Consider the following 18,550-nt stretch of genomic DNA (forward strand, 5'->3'; position numbering starts at 1 on the left):
TTCCAGTTAAACATTAATTCCTGCTGGTGACAAAGGTCAAGGAAATCTTGAGAAATAGCTCTCCTCTGGGAATCCTGAGAGCACATTCTGAAGAGACTGTTTCATTCCAAATCCTGGAAACTTGGATCTTTCTTATGCGATTCTACATACATCCCACCTTTTACTAAGCAACCCTGATTTCAACTTTGGAGCCCAGTAAGTCATCTGATATGTTCCAGCCCTGCACCAGGTGATGCCTGCATTGCACACAGTCTCTTGCCCCTGAAGGCAGCACCAAAGTAAGCCTGCACTTCCCGGTGTGGCACTCAGCAATATGGGTAAGATTTCCAGGTTCAGATATCAGCAGAACCCAGGAACTCACCTTCCTTACCCAAACCCATCAAAATCATAGTTGAGATGCATGAAACAATGCTCTGAGTGGAATTTGGACAAATTTCTAAAAAGGCCCAAAGTCGATAGAATTTTATGAGAGCACAAAGCAGGGCTGAGAAAGCCACATTGAGAAGTTGAGCAGGCACAGCCTGCAGGGATCTTAGGACCTGGCCTTTCTGGCAGACCCCCAGCGGCTCCAAGCATGGGGCTCGGTGGGTGTGAAGAGCAGAGTGAAAGTGAGGCTGACTGTGGGCAGCTCATTAAAGGACTGGAAACAAGGCGGAGAGGGCTGTCACCAGAGGCATTTGTCACAGGCTAGATGCAGGGAAGAGCTCTCCTTGCTCTATCGTGAGGAACTGGAACAGGCTAGGGCGGGGCACCTAGGGTTCATATTGTTAGACTGGAACCGGAGAGAGAAGAAGAGTGACACTGAGGAGTCTCCAAACCTCCACAGGAGCCATTGGAGGAAAGAGGGAAAAGAGAAAGAATGGTAAGTCAGCCCTCCAGTGACACACATCCAAATGCTCCAGCCTGGAGTCTCACAGGTGCTGAGACCCGAAGAAGTGATGGTCCTTGGTAAGGGGAAGAGTGAGGGAAGGGCTCCGAACAAGGAACAGCCTCTGCAAAGGCACTGAGGATCATGCTCAGCATCTCCCAGGCCCTGACAGAAGGCCAACCCCTAAGGACCATTCAAAGTGGGGCAGGGGGAGTCTTGCAAGCCACGTTACATAATTTGAATCCCCCCAACTGTAATGGAAGGCATTGAAGTGTTTCTAGAAAATGGTAACCTTAGCTTACTTATGGTTTAAGAGCACTCTGGTTCTGGGGTAGAAAATGGATCAGAGGGAGATAAAGGTGAAAGGGTTAGACCTTTAAGTTGGACCACCAAGTCCCACCACATTCCTTGGATTTCTGTACTTTCCTGCAAACCAGGAGTGAATTCAAGTGAATTCATTCTGGGAGATGGGCTGGGGGAAGAAAGGGACTTGAGATGAAGAAGCGTGGTAATATTCCCTATATGTGTGTGTGTGTGCGTGCATGTTAGGAGGTTGCTGGGGAAGGGGAGGAGTCAAGGAGGTGGAGAGACGAGCCAGTGATGAAGCCAGTGGGCAAGGGGTGATGGTCATGGACTGAGAGGAAGAAGACTAGGGTGGACCAGTACTGGCTGTGGGGAGATGAAGGACACCAAGGATTCAGTTTGGGAATTAAGTTTCAGATATCTACATATCATGTGATTTGAGATGTCCAGTATACCTCAGAAAACAGGCCCAGACAGGAAATCAAGTTATGGGTTGAAAGTGTTTACATGATATTTGAAGCAATAGGACTGGAAAAAAATTATCCATAGAGAAGAGAGACCACAGTTTTGAAATCCTCAAAAAAGAGAACTAGTAGTGTCCAACTACTGACCAACAGTTATCTCTCAATAGAGGAATCTACATAGGAATCAGCATCCATTCCCAGAAGGGACTCTTTTCACAGTTTCTTTCTTCTTGCAGGTGTGGGATTTATGGGGATTGAGGTGAGGCTTCGAGGACCAAAGAAAGAAATCTAGGGCAGGGTTTCCCAACCACGGTACTTTATCAGTCAGGGTTCTCCAGAAAACTGGAAACAATAGGATATGGATATAGGAATATAAGAAGAGACTTATTGTGGAAACTGGCTCATGTGATTATGGAGGCTGGGAAGTCCCACAGTCTTCCGTGTATGAGCCGGAGAACTAGAAAAGCTGGTGGTGTAATTCAGTCTGAGTTTGAAGACCCAAGAGCAGGAGAAGACGGGTGTCCCAGCTCAAGAAGAGAAATAATTTGCCCTTCATCCACCTTTTCATTCCATTCTGGCCCTCAACAAACTGGATGTTACCAGCCCACACTGGTGCGGACTCTGGAGATTCCAATGCCAATCTCTTCCAGAAACACCTTCATGGACACACCCAGAAATCCTGCTTTACTGGCCCTCTGGGCATCCCTTAGCCCACTTCAGTCAACACATAACATTAACCATCCCAGCACTATTACATTAAGGCTGGATAAGTCTCTGTGATGGGAGCTGTCCTGTGCATTATAGAATGTTTAGCAGCATCCGGCTTTTACTCATTAGGTGCCAGTAGTCCCTAGTTGTGACAACCAAGAATGTCTCCAGACATTGCATGTTTCCTGGTGGCAAAATTGTTCCTGGTTGAGAATGACTGACCTTGTGCGACCTTGTAATGCCCCAGGGCAGGGGAAGGCAGCATGGGTTGCAGCCAAGGCTGCTCCTGGAAGAGGGTGACTCTGCTCTGCCCCAGGAGCAGCAATGGCCACCTCTCATGATGCCAGAGTGGCCTGCGGTCAGTCGCAGCATGCGTGTTGCAGGAGGGAGACAGCAGGTGTAGATGTGACTGCGGAAGACATTCACGGAGAACCTGAGTGCACTGGGAGCAGGACAGGGCTTCCTGCTGAGATGACTGTGTGCCAGAGCAAGGTGGGTGTTGGGGGCTTTGCTGAGGCCACAGGTGAAGAAAGAGGAGCTCTACTGCGATGCCCACACTCTGGCCAAGCCCACAGACAGGAGTGTCAGGGGAACTGAGTTTTCCTGGAAAAGCCAATTTGTTTAGGAGTATATCAAATCTGTTTTCTTTTGTTCCAGAGCAGAAGTTTTTTATTTTAATGAAGTCCAATTTATCAGCCGTTTTCCTCCATAGGTTGCATTTAATGGAGGAAACTGGTGATTTATCTAAAAGGTCATCATCAAACCAAAGGTCACCTAGATTTTTTCTTGTGTCATCCTCTAGGAGTTTTATAGTTTTGCATGTTACCTTTAAGTCTATGATCCATTTTGAGTAAAGATCTAGATCTAGATTCACTTCTTTTTTTTGCACGTGGATGTCCATTTATTCCACAACCATGTTGAAGAGCCTATCCTTTCTTCATTGTATTGCCTTTACTCCTTTGTCAAAGACCATTTTACTATATTTGTGTGGGTCTATTTCTGAGCTCTCTATTCTGTTCCATTCATCTATTTGTCTACTCTTTTGCCAATAGCACTTTCTTAACTGCTGTAGCTTTGTAGTAAATCTTTTATTCATTTACTTATTAATTTACTTATTTATTTGAGACAGAGTCTTGCTCTGTTGCCCAGGCTGTAGTGTAGTGATGCTATCTCAGTGCACTGCAACCTCCACCTCCCGGGTTCAAGCAATTCTTGTGCCTCAGCCTCCCGACTTGCTGAGATTACAGGCATGTACCACCATGCCTGGCTAATTTTTGTATTTTTAGTAGAGATGGGGTTTCACCATGTTGGCCAGGCTAGTCTTGAACTCCTTACCTCAAGTGATCCACCTGCCTCAGCCTCCCGAAGTGCTGGGATTACAGGCATGAACCACTGCATCTGGCTGTAGTAAGTCTTTAAGTCGGGCAGTGTCAGTCCTCCAACTTTGTTTTTCTCTCAAAGATCTCAAATCATTGGCCTCAGACTATTGGTGGGTCATGGAATCAGTTTTGCAGGTCTCATGACCAGCATTAAAAAAAAATACAATAGAATAGAATAAAATAGAAAACAGGAGACATTGCACCTAATGATGAAAATATCGCTTTCTGAGCCTTTCAATTATGTACGTGTATATGTGTACTGGGTCATAATCTAGAATGCATTTCTTACTGCGTGTTGTGATCATACTGCAAAGGCCTCTATCAAGAGATGATCTCGTTCTGTAAAAATAAAGTGGGTCAAGATTTGTGAAATCTGAAAGTGAGGATTAATCAATGACGACAAAAAGCTAGACAAGGCAACTAGTGGACAACTAGCTATGCCTATATTTTCCATGTAATTTAAACAATTACATTGAAATGTTCCATAGCCATGTGTAGTTTCTCTTCTGTGAATTTCCTGCTTCCATTTCTCATAGGCCTTCTAGCCAGTGAGTGACAAGGACTCAGCTTTTCAGGGGGACAGCCTGGTGCACCATGACACCGGAGTCCCCAGTCTGGAGACTCACTGTCCCAGCGCTTCCTTCAGTCACTTGGATTACTGATCAAAGACAAAGTGATCCACTCATTACTTTTTAAATTAATTTGAATCAACCTTCTTGTAACCAGGCTGTGACACATTACAGCTGGACTTCACACCTATTCTCTTGCTTGCTCCTGGCCTGGGAGATGGACAGAGTTGGTATTAGCAGCCTCATTTTGCAAATGAGCAGAGGGGTGAGTGGAGTCAGGAGGCAGAGCTGGAGGATGTCCTGCCAGGGGTGTCTAGGTTGGCAAGAGGGAGAGGTGGCGACACACAGTCCCTTTGCTGTTACCTGGCCATAGGTTTAACGTGACTTTGAATTATTAAGTCATGTTATTAAGTTCTGCAAAGGATGATTCAGCACAGATCTAGCTGCAAGGAGAGAGGATGGAGGGTACTGGGAGAAACCCAGCCAGGCCCGTGGGAGACCAGGTGCTGGCCTGGCTTTGGTATGAAACAGCTGTGTAAACCTGGACACGCCACATCGACTCGCTTCCTTTCCCTTTGGTGAGCAGCAGGTAGCTGGTGGGCCTCAAGCAGGAAGTAAGACTGAGACGACAGGGGCTGCACTGCCTCCAGCCCTGGGCATCGTCTACAGCACCCTGGGGACAAACGGAACCTGCCAGTGGGTAGTGCTGAGCTGCAAGCTGCCCGTGTCCTGCCTGGGGCCTGAGTCCTCCACAGGCCTTTTCCAGCGGTGCCCACTCTGAGTTCACTGGCACATCCCCTGAGGGCAGCTTTGGGCACTTTAGAATTTAATCGTTAGCCTTTCCGTCCACACTACCAACACCACTACATTTAGAAGCTAAAAGTTTCTGATGGTTTGTGGAGGGATGACGATAAAGGAAATTCATAAATCATAAGTTACTAGAGCTCATAGGAAGCTGGAGATGATCTCATTCACCTGTGGTGCTATGTGAGCAAGCACTTTAATTGACAAGTCAAAGGTTTTTACTCCGCAGTACTTAGGAAGGCCCAGAGATCTGTGGGTTTGCACAGTCCTCCAGGTGACTGATAAGCGGGCAGATCTGAGTCTGTTGCTGTGACCCAGTGGCATCCTGTTCCAGCTGTGTTGAGGATTCCCCAAGTCACGCTGCTATCGTGTGGCAGAGGAAGCCACATGCCTGACTCCTTGGCATCTGCTAGAATTCCCTTTCCCAGTGGGGGAGGCATGGAATCACAGGGGAGGCCTGCTACAAAGGCACCATTCTGTCCCTTGCTCAACCTACTGAATCAGAACCTCTGGGCCTGAGGCCAGGAATGTGTCTGCACTGATCATATTGAAGGCACTCATTTTTGACAGAAAGAGCCAGAAAAGCAGGTTTGGTACAGCCTGAGACACATTTGAGTTTTGTATACAGTACACATCTTACAGCAGGCTCAGCTATAAAACCAGCACTGAATATGCAGAATGATCCCTGTTTTAAGCGTCATCACCTAGGACAAAACGGTCTGTCTCTTGAGAAGTCCTGCACGGACAATTATTAGTCCTGCAAGAACTAAGAAAAAGGTGGCTGTGTCTTCAGACAAGCACCAGATGAACTTGTTGCTTACATTTCACACTTTATACTTAAACAATAGAACTGTACTCCGCTTTCCAGGGAGATGCTCAAATGACAGTATGCTCACAGTAATGGTGACTAACTTGGGAAATAGACACCTTCTACCTCTGGCTCACTGCAGGACATTTGCTTATTGAGTAGGGTGATACCCAGTTGGGATGCATCATTTTCCTAGGGAGGTTGTGGAGGTGGAGGCTACGCAGACACATTTGAGTTTTGTATACAGTACACATTTATGACACGAAGCCGTGGGCATTCAGTTACAATTGGAAAGCAAGCAGAAGTGGGTAGTTGCTCACTGGTTGTGAGGTGAGTGTGTCTTATCTGTGGATGAGACAGAGGTGCCACTCAAGTGGAGGGACCCTCAGCCTGGAATCTGGAGTTGGGCTCCACCAATTCAGAGCATCCTCCAGACACAAAGACCGATTCTCACATAACCCCCTCCTCATTCCAACCATCCATTACCACTTCTCTAATTTAGGCTCTCATGGCTGCTCACCTAAGCCAGAATTCTCTGACAGAACTTCCCCCGATGATGGACCTGTTCTAGATCAGCACTCTCCAACACAGTAGCCACCAGCCACGTGTGGCTACTGAGAACTAGAAATGTGGGCTGGTGCAACCAAGGACTACCCTTCTCATTTTACTTTATAATTAAAATTAAAGTTTAAATAGTCTCGTGTGACTAGTATTATGTTGGACAGAACACACCTATGTAGGCTGCATAATCTCTTCCTGCCTGAGGTCACATGACCCTCACATTCATTCACACACACCTTCCAGACCAATCTCCCATGGGACTCAGGTTCACTTCTGTGCTCCCAATAGAGATCTCTGCCACAGCTCTCACAGGATCTGCGTGCACATCCATAAGTATACAGCTACAGCAGACTGGATCTGTGTTCACATGTGAGTATACAGCTACAGCAGAGTGGATCTGTGTAACCAGGCGTGAGTATACAGCTGCAGCAGAGTGGATCCGTGTCCACGTGTGAGTATACAGCTACAGCAGAGTGGATCCGTGTCCACGTGTGAGTATACAGCTACAGCAGAGTGGATCTGTGTGTCCACGTGTGAGTATACAGCTACAGCAGAGTGGATCTGTGTGTCCACGTGTGAGTATACAGCTACAGCAGAGTGGATCTATGTCTACGTGTGAGTATACAGCTGCAGCAGAGTGGATCCATGCCCACGTGTGAATACACAGCTACAGGAGAGTGGATCCGTGTCCTATGTGAGTATACAGCTACAGGAGAGTGGATCCGTGTCCACGTGTGAGTATACAGCTACAGGAGAGTGGATCCGTGTCCACGTGTGAGTATACAGCTACAGGAGAGTGGATCCGTGTCCACGTGTGAGTATACAGCTACAGCAGGGTGGATCTATGTCCACGTGTGAGTATATAGTTATAGCAGAGTGGATCTGTGTCCACTGTGAGTATACAGCTACAGCAGAGTGGATCTGTGTCCACGTGTGAGTATACAGCTACAGCAGAGTGGATCTGTGCCCACGTGTGAACACACAGCTACAGGAGAGTGGATCCGTGTCCCGTGTGAGTATACAGCTACAGGAGAGTGGATCCGTGTCCACGTGTGAGTATACAGCCACAGCGGAGTGGATCTGTTTACCCAGGTGTGAGTATACAGTTATAGCAGAGTGGATCTGTGTCCACTGTGAGTATACAGCTACAGCAGAGTGGATCTATATCTACCTGTGAGTATATAGCTACAGTAGAGTGAATCTGTGTCCACGTGTGAGTATACAGCTACAGCAGAGTGGACCTGTGTACCCACGTGTCAGTATATAGCTACAGCAGAGTGGACCTGTGTACCCAGGTGTGAGTATACAGCTATGGCAGAGTGGATCCGTGTGCCCAGGTGTGAGTATACAGTTATAGCAGAGTGGATCTGTGTGCCTACATGTGAGTATACAGTGACGACCAATGAGAAAATGTGGTTCTATTATAAATTTACCAGCTGTTATTTCTGGAGTTTCACCTGGAAGTGGTGGAAGGGCTGGACGTGAAGGTGGTATGACCACAGGAAGTGAGAGGAGTGAGTTGGTTGGCAGTCTTAATGGCCTATGTTGTAAAGTTCTTGAAACTCTCATACTCAGGCTTTGGACATAAGGGTTTGTTTACTTTTTTTTTTTGTCCTGGTAGCATCCAACATAGCCCTTGTGGACTTCCCTACCCAAACTTCCTGTCTATTGGCTAGTCCAAGAAGAGCTCATCTTCTTTAAAGAACCAGCACTGATCTTCTGTGTAGATACCCCAAGACAAAAGAAAATAATAGAAAAAAAAATGGTAGCAAAGAACATTCTGTAGAAAAACATAGCCATGAGTAGATTAAAATTGCAACCAAACACAATGTCGTGAACTTAAAAGAACAAAACAAAAAACAAGAAAGCATGTGAGTTTCTTGAGGTCTTTCTTAATCACATCACCAAAGGTCAAAGCAGAGCTATAAGAGCTCAGGCACTAGATAAAGAAAGCTGGCAGAGCTCTGAAGAGAAACGTCAGAGAAAAGTGAAGCCAGCCTAGCAGGGAAGGGCGAATGGAAACAGCATGGAGAACAGACCCTACTGAAACACCATCACGGATACGGAGGAGGACAGGACCAAGACAGCAACTCAAATTCAAACGCCAAGAGAGCTGCAGGGCCGGAGAAAACGCAAATGCTAGGAGAGGTTGACAAAAGGGAGCAAACACACAATTGCCATCTTTTTTGCAAAGATGTAGCAACATGGACGGAAATGGAGACACCATTTGAAGTGAAATACACCAAGCACAGAAAGACAAACTTTGCATGTTCTCACTCCTCTGTGGGAGCTAAAAAAGTGGATCTCAAGAAGATAGAGAGTAGACGCTACCAGAGGCTGGGAAGTGGAGTGGGGCAGGGGAGGAAGCGGAAACATTTGTAAGGACTGTACACTTAAAATGTAAAGATGGTAAATTATGTATGTATATTTTACCTCAATAAGAAACAAACTAAAAAGAAAAATAAAAAAGAACGAAAAATGTATTTAGCTGCAATTCACAAAACATTTCCAGAAATCAAATGAGACTTTGCTGTAGCTACAGCTCAGAAGCGCCCACCATGTCCTAAAAAACAAAAAATGACACCAATTGCCACCAACCCCAGTGTCTTTCTCCTTGTTTCCAGAGGACCCCGAGTTCCCCGACGGGCACTACTCATCCTGAAGTGCCCTTTGCTAGCTGTGCTGAGGCCAGCAGCCATGGACACCCTGTCACGTGGCCCTTGCTTGATCTTTGCAGGCCTCCCAAGCAGCCCATCTTGTGGATGGTCACTGGGGCTGGCAGATGAAGCCCAATTTTGTCAAAGACAGATTTTTCATCTTTGTTTCCTGCCCTTAAGGTTGTATAACTTCCAAAATGTAAAGGGGCAATGCTGCCTTTACCATTCTACAATTGGAAGATGTTGAATATTTTACCTTTTTACACTTAAGAAGCTAAGGCTTTTATCATTAAACAAAATCCCTTTTTATAATTTTACTAATCACTCAAAATATGCTGTGAAAACCGACGAAGAATGTGCTGGAGGCAGTGACATGCATTCTCGTGTTGTACCACGGGTGTGCTCTTGGGAGGCCATCGGCTGGCTCTGTGTGGCTGTGCCTACAAGCTTCTTTGGTGTTACGATCAACACCTGCGGTTGGCCCGGTGGGTCCCCACCTGCCCTGGGCTCTCCTTGTCTGTTGAAGCTGAGGGTGGGCTTCCAGAAACTGAGAATTCAGATTCTGAAAACAAATGACAGGAGAGTCCACACAGCACGGGGGCCCTCCTGCTGGTAAACCAGGCTAGCTGGCGACAACATGCACACGCCCTTCAGCTGACCAGGGTGTGACAGGGAGGAGGCGAGAGATGGCAAGTCTGGCCCAAATGTCACGTCAGTAGGTCAGCCAAGATCCTCCTAGGCGAGGGCCGGAGAAGCAACAATCATGGGCATCTATTCTTACTTTGTCAGTTGTTTGCCTGCTTAGAAAACCTAGGCTCTTGACATTTTAATTGTCGCGCTGCAGTGGAAAAAACACCAATTGGGCTCAAGGGTGAATGTGAGTTTCTTAAGGTCTTTCTTAAGCCTGTGTGGGTATCTGACGGTTTCTGAAACCTTCTGAGGTCTGTGATTTTTATGGGGGAGGAGAGGTCGGCTGAGAATGTCTTGCCACCACCTTGGAGCACTAAGCAGCCAAGAGTCTGGTGTCTCACCAGGGCTGGGCAAGCTTGTGTGTGACACGTCCCAAACAGCTATGGAGTCCTTGTGGTAGTCTCTAGCTAGTGGTAAGAAGTGTGTTTTTAATATTCTAAGTCATTTCAAAAGGTTTTCAATGGATGACAGGCCAGTGTTTTTTTTTTTTTGTTTTTTGTTTTTTTTGATAGGAGTCTTGCTCTGTTGCCCAGGCTGGACTGCAATGGTGCAATCTTGGCTCACTGCAACCTCCGCCTCCCGAGTTCAAGTGATTATCCTATCTCAGCCTCCTGAGTAGCTGGGATTATAGGTACACACCACCACGCCCGGCTAATTTTTATATTTAGTAGAGATGGGGTTTCGCCATGTTGGTCAGGCTGGTCTTGAACTCCTGACCTCATGATTGGCCAGTGTTTTAAAATATAGAAACAGACATCACCAGCAATAGAAAATGAAGAACACTGTATTAATGTTTATTTCTAATTACAAGAAACAGAACATCAGTCCCTTATTTGTACAAAAATACCTGAAAGTTTACAATTAGGTTCACGAGCCAAAGAGCTATGTACAGAATGAAGCAAAGCACATGGAATAAAGGTTTTGTCTCTTCATTAATACCTTCTGCATTCCCTGAAAACGTTTATACACGCCAGGCCGATTTACAGTCGCTGCAGTTTGCACTGTGACATCACAAATCTACCGCCAGCTGGCCCGCCCCCGGAAAGGCGCAGAGATCGGTCATACTGTCAGGTATTAAGTGCAGAAAAGAGAAGACAAAACATCTAGGCTGAGGCACATGTTTCTTCAAGGTTTAGCAAACAAAAGAACATTCTGGAACTCTAACACCTAGTGTAACAGAGCTTACCTATTAAACTCTAATAACCAAAGCATTTGGCGTTTTCCTTCTCAACTTCATCCCGGTTGCTACATGGAGTTTCATTTAGAAAAGAAAATCACAGGCAGAGATACAAAGTCAACAGGCTCCAAAACAACCCTGAGCTGTCCCCTTTACATTCATGTCAATTAAATACAAAAATAAAAGTCAAATGTCCTTCCGTCCCCGGTTTGCGGGACTTGTTCTCAGGTGGAATTCCCAGCCGCCCAGCACGAGGCTAGCGAGCTGGGGCCTTAGGAAGTCTGCTGCCGCACGGAGGCGGTTTACATTCTCCAACAATTCACTTCGGCAGGGAAAATACAAAAGACTACGTCAAACCAGCTACATACAAAACTGTGAATCAGAGTCAAGCTTTTGTTCTCCTTTTAAATAAACGCGCATTTATAAATATGAAATACTGCAAATACAAGCTGTCTATTGGAGAGAGGCGTGAAAGAGAGAGATTATACACTGATGGGACTGGTCTACGTACACAGAAAAAAGAAATCCTAGAGTTGTTTTTCCTTGGAAAGTGTTTACCTCGAGCCAGTGAAGAGAAAGGAATCGCGGTGTAACTGCAATGTCCGTCCCTATAGTGAAGCCTGCCGCCAGGTGTGAACACGAGAATTATCTCACTGTCAATAGTTCGAAAGACTGACTGGCTGCGAAAGGAAGAAAATGCAATTGAGCATTGATGGTTAAAAACATGTTTTGCTAAAAAATTCTTTATTTGTATACCTTTTATGGAAAACAGCTAGAGTGTGGTCTGTAAACTGAAATACAGTGTTACTATATGGTACACTGACTTCCAGCTGATTGGCCTTACTGAAGCTCGTGACACTGCTCTAGGCTATGGGGGTTGACTGACGAGCAGAGAAATGCTGTTCCTTAGGGAGCACTTCAGTGGGAGCGGAGTTGGGGCAATATCGTGGCTAGCACAGATTCAGAGAAGCCAGGCGGGTATTGTCTTGAAAAAGGAAATCGTTCTGCTCACCACGGTAGTCTGTTCCTTGTCAAGGGAGTCCTTTCTGCTTTGCAGGGATTAAAGGTAAGGAAATGGCCACTCTCACACCTGATCACTAAGCTAAGGGGACATGGCAAAGGGGGCCACCCGAGGGGCGGAGGGGACCAAGTGACAACTCAAGCCACCGTCTGACTCATCTCCCGGAGCAGGGAGGAAGTGTTGTGTTGACAAAACTCTTCCATGTCCACAACCACCGTGAGGTACTCTGCACCCTAAGCCAGCAGAGGAGCCTCTAGGGGCTCTGCGTTCACTGGCTTATGGGGGTTCTCAGCAGGACGGAGGGCTGCAAGCAAAGATCTTTAAATATCAGCCTGTGCCTGTGACCTCTGCAGCGTTTCCTTGTCTTTATCACCATGGAAACCCATGAGACACAGCACGAAGCCAACCAGGTGCCATTCTCTCTTTAGATCCTTTAATCCCCCGAGGGACATCAGCCGTGAAACGACTCACACCACTGCAGCAGCAGGGGTAAGGCAGTGATCGTTCTAGAACAGGCTGAAGGCTGTGGAAACGCAAGGCTGAAAGTACCCAGGTGGATTATGCAGCATCCACCGCTGGCCGATGACGGGTGCCAGGTGTGTCTCAAGGAGGCTGGCCCACGTCAGTCTAGAGGCGAGGCCATTCAGCCTGCTGTTTGTGGAACAGTGAATTTTCCAAAGGAATAAAGTCTCCTGCACTGTGCAGAACAAGACACGCTAATAACAAGAGGATCTGACATCTGAGCATAGAGAAATGATTAACAGACTGTGGTTGCTTGACTGAGTCCACAAAACATGCCAAATGCCTACCACAGTGACACCTTTTATTTTAACAGAAAAGCTTTTCAAGTATACTGGGAAGGGCTGGGTTTGTCATTTGGGAGCTGAATCCACACCGTGGTAGTTGGCAGAGGGTGCGGAGGACCCTCTGGGAACATTTGGGGACCCATACTCAGTTTGAAGTCTGCCCGTTCGAAACTCTTTCTGTATTATATGAGTTGAAACGCCACATCCCCCTCCTACCATAGGCTGAATACAATATTGAAAACAAAGAAGGAGTGCAAAAAAGTGATCAATACAAAAAAAGTAAACATATCAGTTTTAATTGTCAAGATTATTCCAGGGCAAGAGTTCATTTCCAATCATTTCTCTCCGGTTCTTGCTCCTAAGCGGCCCAAGCCAAAATAATCATTCCAGTTTATTTTCAAATTTCCGCTGGATCTTCCAAGCCCTCCCCAATTTGGCCGACGCAGAGGGAGGCGACCCTGCTGGGTTCACAGCAGCAAATCGTCGTTTAAGTCCAACAAACTAGTCAATCTTGGTTGGCTGGCACTGAACGAACCCATCTCGCTTTGGGTCCCCAGGTGCAGAATCAATGTGTGTTCTTAACCAATGCACAGACCGCTTCTTCAGTCCAGTGTTCACTTCCTCCAGTCTTCAGCCGAGAGGACATCTGCGGTCATAAGGCCACTCGGATGCAGTGGTGCTTGAGTTTGCAAGGCAGGACTCCTTTGTTCAGCTGGTAAAAGTCAACCAGCTGGATCAGGTCAGAGAATTTGGTGTTCCCGTCATCTAGGCTGAAGAACGTCTGCCCATCATCCTCGCACTGGAGAGACACAAGAACACTTGCCAGGTTAGAGGCCGCCACCTCAGGGAAGAGAACGGGACCCGCGGCCAGCAGCAGCGGCATCTGCCCATGATTTGATTCCAGAGGGACACACACGGCAAGGTAGGCTAGAAAACACCAGGGGCGGGAAGGACGGGGGAGCAGAGGGTGTGTGCTGGGGGCTGCCACATCCCTGAGCGAGGGACAGACTTTGGGTGGGCTGTGGAGACCACTGAGGACAGCTAGCTCCCCTGCTCCCTGAGGTGGTCATGGAGACGGGCTGGAAGTTTGCCCCTAGTTCACCCAGCTCGTGAGAATTATATTTACCAGTTAACCTGTAAGTACCCACTGCACACAGCATGCCCCATGAAGACTGCACAGACCTGGGTCCTCACTATATGACCTCAGCCAACTCCTGAGGCCCCAGGGATTTATACTCTGCTCCATGATGAAGCAACTGTTGGGTGGCTGTGAGGGATTAATAAGCTCACGCAGGTAAATTCCCTTCCTAGGTCCCTGAATATTGGGCAGTTATTTTTGTTAAAGCAGGGGAATGCCACAGTATCTCCCAGAGAGAACCATATTCCTAACACCTATTTTAACTCAGTGAGTCTTCAATTGCATGACTGCAGTACAGTGCAGAACAGTGTACTGTGCAGATCAGTGCGGCATGAGGAGGTCGCGTTGTTCACAGGGAACAGGTCAGCTTTAAGGCTTGGCTAATTAATGAGCTTGGAACCACTTCGTAACTCCAAAACCACTGCTAGAGCTAACAGCACATCCCACAGCCCGTTTTCACACACAGAGGCTGCACACTTATTGCCCTAAGTCTCAAGCTGCTGTTCTTTTGTTACTTGTAGGATTTGGGCATTACATACTCTGCCTACCATGAAAGCTCCCTTCTTTCCTTTTTTTTTTTAATTTACTCATCCAGCCCAAAACGTCAATCACTTTTCATTTTATATTTTGAGCTAAAGGAATTATAACAACTGAGTGAATAATATAACGCAGTAGAAGAACAGAAAGGATCATCCATGAGGCACTTTCTCTAGGATAGTAATTCCTGTATTTGCATACAAGGTTGGCTGGAAGCTGGGAAGGCTGGGCTCAATCCCAGATTCTGTTCCTCACCCCAGCGCGGTGCAGCGAAAGCCGCTTATAGCCATGAGCCTCATTTTCCTCACGAGTAAGGTGGGGATGTCAGCACACGGCAGGAAGCAAGTGGCCACAGAAAAGACAGTGTGTGGCACGCTGCCTTCCCCTGGCTCACAGAAGCTAAGCAAGACACCCTCCTCATCCTGTATGGTCCATGGCTGCAGGCCACTACATGATTCTTGAGATCATAACAAAGTCCTGGGGGTCAGATAAGCTTGAAGAACTCCAGGGTCCACTGCGTAAAACAGGTGAGTTTTGTTAATGAAAGCCTTCTCAGAGCTTTTTCTTTGCTGACATGCAGATTGAATCTCTGAGAGGAAACTATCCAGCCAGCCTCCTTCAGTAGTTTGGGTTCCACAGGATGTATTTCACAAACATTATCGTTACCTGCAGAATTTATCAATTCGTCACGTAAACAGCTGCTATTAATTTAGTGTACTGTATTCTCAACTAAACTGAATTCTTGCAGGCGCTATCTAGCACTCTGATCATGAACTAGAATTGAACTGTGGCATACTGAAGCAAGAGGTAAACTACGTTAGGCAAATCAAACATAAAGTGCTTTGTCAAAAGAAGTAGTGTTGATTAAGGTAATCTGTAATGATGTTTTTGGAATTGTTCAAAGGTCTTTAGATCCAAGGACCATGTGGAAGGAGAAACATAATTGCTCTTTGGGACACCACTTACGCTTCTTGGATAGCCCTGGCGCACACCAGGACAAATCACAAGACTCCTCAGACTCCAGCAGCCAACAAGCAAACCTGCTGCACAGCTCCTGCCTTCCAGACCTATGTGCTCACAGCTGCTGGGCCCTCAGCTAATTCTCCTCCACCTCCCCTTCCTGTGACCTTGACCCTCCCCGTCAGTACCCTTTCAGCTGCAACTAAGAGTTCACAGGCTCAAGGGGGGCCTCAGCACCCTATCGCCACTTTCAGGATTATTTCTAGGGAAATGGTTTTCTAATTTCAAAAGACAAACCTGTAAAGAAACTCTTGAAAGTTTCTCACCTGTGGGCTTGAAACTTACCGGTCTTGTCTGATACGTATCGGTCTTGTCAGTTTATAACTTGAAAATTGCATGAAGAATGAAACCAGAAAACAAAACCACAAGGACTGGTCTGAGAATATCAATACTTACAGGTAAGATCTGGAAATTTTTAATTTTCTGGTGATGACACAGTGTGAGTACAAATGCCTTTGGATTACTCTGGCTGTCACGGAGGAGAAAAAGCCTGGGGAGTGGAAAATAGTTGATTGCTAAAATATTTTAAAATCTGGCACTAATCACACACAGACACACACTCTCTCTCACTCTCACACACACACACACACACACACACAGGCTTGGAGCCACAATGCTTCAGTGCTTTGGCATCTGAGTGGCCTCTAGTGGCAACAACACCCCAGGCAAGCACCAAGATGGTAATTCTGAATTGTCATTCTCCAATGGAAAAAACATGGGCTCCTTGGGGATATGCCTGACTACAGGATTAGGGCAGGGGAACTATAGGATGAAGTAGGAATACTTTGTGCCTGCATGTCAAAAAGTACTCAAAGAATAATAAGGACATGTCAAAAAGACACAGGAGGCAGGATGACTAAATCTGGGCATCAAAATGAATTTTAACCCATAAAATCGGAATCCATGAGTCTGCAGTGTTATTTATAGATAAATGAGCAAATAAATTAATAGGGGAGAAGGCAAAGCTCTTTCTTTGAGGAGAAAGTCAGTCAATAAATAAAGGCACGTTGCATTCGAAAACAACCCTTTGGCAATTACCGTAGTAACAATCAATGAAGGAGAAGATCTTCAACAAATGCTGAAACCAGCAAATGAAAGGTGGATGAGAAACAAGAGTATTTTCATGGCATCAAAGTACTGTACTGTTAATACTTATTTACTACAAAGGGGAAAATAATAGCTTTACAGTGGAGAAATCTGGCCTACAGCATCTTCTTCATCAAGTGTCTAAATTACCACCAGGAGCAATGAGACAAATTGACCTTGAGGGCCTCTGGAGAGGATGTACTGAAGATGACACAACATCACTTTTCTGGGGTGTTCCTGCCAAAAATGCATAGCCTGAATCTCACCATGAGTGAGGAGCCTAGGCTGAGCCCAGGCTCACTCTACAAGAACTGGCTTCTACTCGCAACACAGATCAAGATTATGAATACGTGCTGGGAGAGGATTTGGATGAAGATGTTCTTTTGCTATAAAGGAGGCAATTAGGAAGAAGGGTATGGATTAGGCAATGAACTGCGTCAGTGTTAACTTCCTGGTTTTTATAACGGTATTGTGGTTATACAAGTTCTTGTTCTTAGAAATTTTACACTGAAATAATCAGATTAAAGGGACGTCATGCCACAACTTACTCCTAAATGGTTCAGAAGACAAAAAAAAAAAAAAAAACTAAGAAGAATCAGGCAAATGTGCTATAATCTTAATAAAGGTATCTGGGCAAAGTGTGTACAGGTCATCCTATTATTACTGCAACCTTTCTACAACCTTAAAAATTTTTTAAAAAATCTTAGAATAGCACAAAAAAGGCATAAAATCATTACTCTTACATGAAAAAATCTGGAGTTAGCTGAAAAGATAGTTATACACCAGAAAGAGAAGGATCCAATGAAAGCTACAAAGAAGAAAGGGCCTGAGAAGGAACTCTCTTTAAATATATCCAAAACCAAACTAGAATCATCAGCAAAATCACCAATTCTAGACTGTAATGTGAAGATGGAAAGCAGTTAAGTAAGACTGGAAAATTCCCATGCTGAAAGGGTAAAAGAAATATATTTTACTACAGGACTTCTCAGAACTTTAAAAATGTGAATATTCATGGTAACTGTCTAGCAGTTTTCCAATCTTACCTAAGTAGAAACCTCCCCCCACCCTTTCTAAAATAGCACTTTGCAGGCCTTGTGTTCTTCAGGATATACTTTGGGAAACACCCATCAGAATGGGATTCCACGGTTTGGCTTGGTCAGGCCAGATGGGACGGCGGGAGGAATCTCAGACCCTACTGGGGAATATGTGGCACCGCCAGAGAGAGGACACGGAGATTCAGTTCCTCTCCTGAGTGCTGGTGGTGCACGCTGGGCAGCTGTGCCCACCTCAAAGACCTGTTTTCTTTAGTCAGAGTCGTATTATTCCAAACAAAACATCGTTATTCTGAAACCCAGAAGTTTGCCGAGCTCCAGCTCTAACTAGAGGAAAACGTGGGGCGTCTCTTTCTCTGCTGTTAACTATCTGCTGTCTTCCGCAGATGGGAAGCTACAGATGGTGAACGGCAGCACGGCCCAGGCCTGTTCACCCCTGAGAGGGACGTGCACCCCTGAGAGGGGCAGGCTCACTCTGGGAAGTCCCAAGGCTGCTGAAAGGCTTGGGCTTTACAGGGAATGTCTGAAGGTTGTCTATCTGAGATGACTGCTATGGGGGGAGAACGGCATGGCTTAGGCATCAGCAGGAATCCTAGATAGGTCACTTATTAGCTTCATGATCTTGGGCAACTTGCCTTCTCAGCCTCAATTTCTTCATCTGCAGAAGGGGAACAACACCTCTTTTCTTTTCTTTTTATTTTTTTGAGACAGAGTTTCGCTCTTGTCGCCCAGGCTGGAGTGCAACGGTGCAATCTCAGCTCACTGCAACCTCCGCCTCCCAGGTTCAAGCGATTCTTCCCTCTCAGCCTCCCGAGTAGCTGGGATTACAGACGCCCACCACCATACCCAGCTAATTTTTATATTTTTAGTAGAGATGGGGTTTCATGGTATTAGCCAGGCTG

At 46.1% G+C, this 18,550-nt stretch overlaps 1 protein-coding gene and 1 long non-coding RNA gene across 15 annotated transcripts in view; one reads left to right on the forward strand and one right to left on the reverse strand.

Moving 5' to 3' along the window:
* Window positions 1-25: 25 nt before the first annotated feature.
* On the forward strand, window positions 26-8,380 carry LOC126951475 (uncharacterized). Its single transcript, XR_007724485.1, has 2 exons — window positions 26-862; window positions 1,872-8,380. It is a non-coding gene; the product is annotated as an uncharacterized LOC126951475 (long non-coding RNA).
* Window positions 8,381-10,584: 2,204 nt separating this feature from the next.
* Window positions 10,585-18,550, reverse strand: part of GRB10 (growth factor receptor bound protein 10) — a 203,889-nt gene continuing 195,923 nt past the window's right edge. For all 14 annotated transcript variants that reach the window (XM_050785577.1, XM_050785576.1, XM_050785580.1 and 11 more), the window contains 2 exons: window positions 15,907-16,000; window positions 10,585-13,614 (listed from right to left, as the gene is read on the reverse strand). In XM_050785577.1, coding sequence (XP_050641534.1) covers window positions 13,468-13,614; window positions 15,907-16,000 — 241 coding nt within the window. In that variant the 3' untranslated portion in view covers window positions 10,585-13,467. The remainder of the gene's footprint in view (window positions 13,615-15,906; window positions 16,001-18,550) is intronic.

The sequence above is a fragment of the Macaca thibetana genome, chromosome 3, assembly GCF_024542745.1.
Source record: "Macaca thibetana thibetana isolate TM-01 chromosome 3, ASM2454274v1, whole genome shotgun sequence".
Lineage (NCBI taxonomy): Eukaryota > Metazoa > Chordata > Mammalia > Primates > Cercopithecidae > Macaca > Macaca thibetana.